At 52.5% G+C, this 3,526-nt stretch overlaps 1 protein-coding gene across 1 annotated transcript in view; it reads left to right on the plus strand.

Moving 5' to 3' along the window:
- Nucleotides 1-2,869: 2,869 nt before the first annotated feature.
- RIN2 (Ras and Rab interactor 2) overlaps nt 2,870-3,526 on the plus strand; it is a gene marked incomplete at its 5' end in the record, with an annotated part of 19,168 nt that continues 18,511 nt past the window's right edge. The window contains one exon of the mRNA XM_010148601.1: nt 2,870-3,059. Within this exon, the coding sequence (XP_010146903.1) occupies nt 2,870-3,059 (190 nt within the window). The remainder of the gene's footprint in view (nt 3,060-3,526) is intronic.

The following is a 3,526-nucleotide window of genomic DNA, read 5'->3' on the forward strand; positions in this document are numbered from 1 at the left end:
AAACCATTCTATGGTTCTATGACCATGCCTTTCAGTGTCCGATGGTGTTTGGTGTCTGGACTTTTCCCAGTGCAGCCACATGTCCCAGTAATGCGGACTTGTCCGAAAAGGGCATAAATGGGATGAATTTCTGTTCCACGCTGTCCTGGTGCCCTCTTACAGGAGAAGGAGAGCTGCCACGTGCAGTGGGAACTCATGTCCAAGTAGGATGGGTGGCATCAAGGTGGCCCTTCAGGAGGCACTTGGCCTCCCCCGACAGCCATAGGACCCTGAGTGGCTCTTGTCTTTGGGAATGGGGGCAAGTGGAGACCCTTGCTCTTGTCCCTCTGCAGGGAAGGCTGTAAAGCCCCAGTTTTCCAGAGCATCTGGTGCCTGTGGAATGGTCTTGGCATGGTGTGCTGGCAGTGGCAGCTGCTGGGGCTGATTCCCTTCCTGCTCCCTTACCATGACAGAAACAGGGGCAGAACTTTGCTCCCTCCCTCACGTTTCGCATCGGGCAGTCCTACCGCCCGTGGCTTCCACATTTGGCCACAGCAGTTAAGAACTTGGACTTGTCCTCTGTGTCTTGCTCAGTGAATTGCTTCATGGAATCAGACTGGTTTGGGTGGGAAGGGACATGGACAGGTACACCTTCCATTAGACCAGGTTGCTCCAAGCCTCATCCAGCCTGGCCTTGAACACTTCCAGGGATGAGACATCCACAACTTTTCTGAGCAACCTCTTCCAGTGCCTTCCCACCCCCTCTGGGAAGAATTTCTTCCTTCTCAATCTCCTTCTTTCTGTTTAAACCCATTACCCCTTGTCCTGTCACTCCCTGCCCTTGTGAAAAGTCCCCCCTCTCAGCTTTCTTGTAGCCCCCTCAGGCACTGGAAGGTCTCCCCGGAGCCTTCTCCTCTCCAGGCTGTACACCCCCAGCTCTCCCAGGCTGTCCCCATGGTAGAGGGGTTCCAGCCCTCGGAGCATCTCCGTGGTCTCTGTTACAGTTGACAGGTAGGTAAGTATCCAACAGCCTTTTCCCAAACAGCTCTGTCCTGTCCATTCAGTGGTGACAGGATGGGGAAAGACAGTCCTGCTGTTGCCTGGAGGCGATGCTCAGCAGGGGCGTTGTTCCCTCCCAGACGGTGCTCAGTGTGGCTGTATCTGCTAGGCTGGTGCTGGTAAGGCCTGCTGGGTTGCAAGATTTACAGAAATCCAGGCGCTTTTGTGGTGGGGAGTCAGACTGGGTTAACTGGGGAAGCCTGTGGTGGGAACAGAGCGAGGTTCACACTTGGCTGCAGTTTTAGGAAGATCCACTTTATGTTACTGTTGTTGTTCTCTTCGCGCTCGTGACTGGGGAAGAAGCAAGAGGAATATTCCTCACTGCTGAGTGGCAGTGAAGCGTGAGAAGGATGAGTTAGGACACGTAGCGGTTTTGCAAACCCTTGTGCCGTGGCTGAGGTGTGTCAGGGTCGTTGGCACGGGTAGTGGTGAGGGTCGCGCAAATCCCCATAGTGGTGGGAGGTTGTGGTGGGTGACCCTGGCTGGGGGCCCTGTCGGAACCGATGTGAGCACTCCTCCCCTTCTGCCTTGAAGGAATGTGGGCTGTTTCTAACACCTTCTGACACTTGGGAAGGTGATCTGGAATGAGGATGCCTTGTAAATGTGAAGGGCATCACCTCTTAAATAAGCAAACGGAAGGAGTACAGAAGGAAGGTAGAGGCACATGGTGACCTGGCAGTGACAGCTGGTCCAGGTAGTGCCAGGTTGTAACGATGGTGCCTGTTCCTACCTGGCAATACGTTTCCTTTCTGGCTGTGTGCGGGGATGTGGCACATTGCTGACTGAAGCTGGCAGAGAGCAGTTTGGTTGTTCGGGGTCATTTGTTGGTGGGTTGTTGGGTTTTGTTTTGGGGTTGGGTTTTTGGAGGGGAAGGCTTTTTGTTAAAGGACTCAGTGCTGCTGTGATTGGGAAGGCTTTACCTGCTGGCTCTGGGTGCAGTAGCTCAGGGCACCTCCTCCAGGAGGAATGGTCTGATGTAGTGGGGGGGGTTGTCTATGCTTAGATATTGTCATCAGGAAGCGGATACCAGTGTGACTGTTCTGCGGGGATTTCCAGCACTGGGAGGACCCCAGGGTGTACTGCTGGCTTAGCGCTGAACTGGAATCAGCGCCACACGTACCGTTGCACTGGGTGTGCTGCGTTACATGAGTGATGGTGAAGCTCGCAACCACAGTTCTCCAAGTGCTCCCTTTCTGTGGGCTTTTAATGTGTAACGAGTCTCTGCAGCCCCCAGGAACTGCCCTTCGCTCCTGAATTGAGCAGCAACTTCAGCTGCCCCATCCCAAACGAATGTTAACACCAACCACATTCACACTTGGCACAACCTTTATTCCACACACAGGAGCCGTTCGAGAGTAGAAGGAATCAGGAGCATCAGTACACAATTCCTTACTTGCCTTTTGGTCCTGAAGTTGTTTGTTTGAGGAATTTTCCTGGCAGGCAGGACAGAGGAAGGTTTCTGTGGGGTGTAGCTTTTGTAGTCTATCTGGGAATAAAAAATACGTAAATTGCAGAAATACCTTTGGATGGAAGGGTTTTCTGAACGGGAACATACCAGGGAAAGGAGGCAAACATTCAGTTGACACCTGTATTCAGAGTGGTTGCCAGATTTCAGGAAGCTAACAGAAGAATGCCAAGGCTTATCTTACAGCGTAAACTGAGGACAGTTGAACGCAAGAAATCTTATCCACGAGGGAATGCTGTGTACTCTAACTGTATGTGTCCTCAGCAGGGAAATTCCAGTCAGGGGTGCCAGCAGTGCTGTTCGCTGTATGATAACTCTGCTTATGGCAGGTTAACCTCTAATTTAATTCCTTTACATTTTTCTCAGCCTAGTAAAGGACATGGACGAAGTCTGTCCTGAGAATGATGTGAAAAGCTGCCCCCGGGACTCTGGATACGATAGCCTGTCCAACAAGCTAAGCATCCTGGACAAACTCCTCCATACCCACCCAGTGTGGCTGCAGCTGGGCCTGAGTGATGCCGAAGCCATGGAAATCCTGCAGGCCCAGCCGCCTGGGGTAAGAAGCTATGGGATAATTACTGATGAAAGTGTTGTTCAAATCAACCAACCAACCAGACCACCACACACCAAGGAAACAACAAACACACCAGCATCCCGCCCCTATTTCTTCTGGGCTTTGCGTAATCCAAGTGAGCACTTCCTGAGCGCCTGGCAGCTGGGCCAGTTGGAGTGGGACCCGTTAACTGGGCTGACACATTGGGGGACTGGTCTGGGGGTCCTCTGGAGCTGAGATTCAGACTGTAGGAATTACAGCTCCAGAGCTGGACGTTGCTCACCACGTTTCTATGGAACAGCTGTATTCTGCCATAATGAGAAAGAAGTGGATAAATGGGAGATGTCATGGAATCTCATGGAATGGTTTGGGTGCGAAGGGACCTTAAAGCCCACCCAGTCCCACCCCCTGCCATGGTCAGGGAGACCTTCCACTAGACCAGGTTGCTCCAAGCCTCATCCAGCCTGGCC

This window comes from Eurypyga helias, unplaced genomic scaffold, assembly GCF_000690775.1.
Source record: "Eurypyga helias isolate BGI_N326 unplaced genomic scaffold, ASM69077v1 scaffold22263, whole genome shotgun sequence".
Classification (NCBI taxonomy): domain Eukaryota; kingdom Metazoa; phylum Chordata; class Aves; order Eurypygiformes; family Eurypygidae; genus Eurypyga; species Eurypyga helias.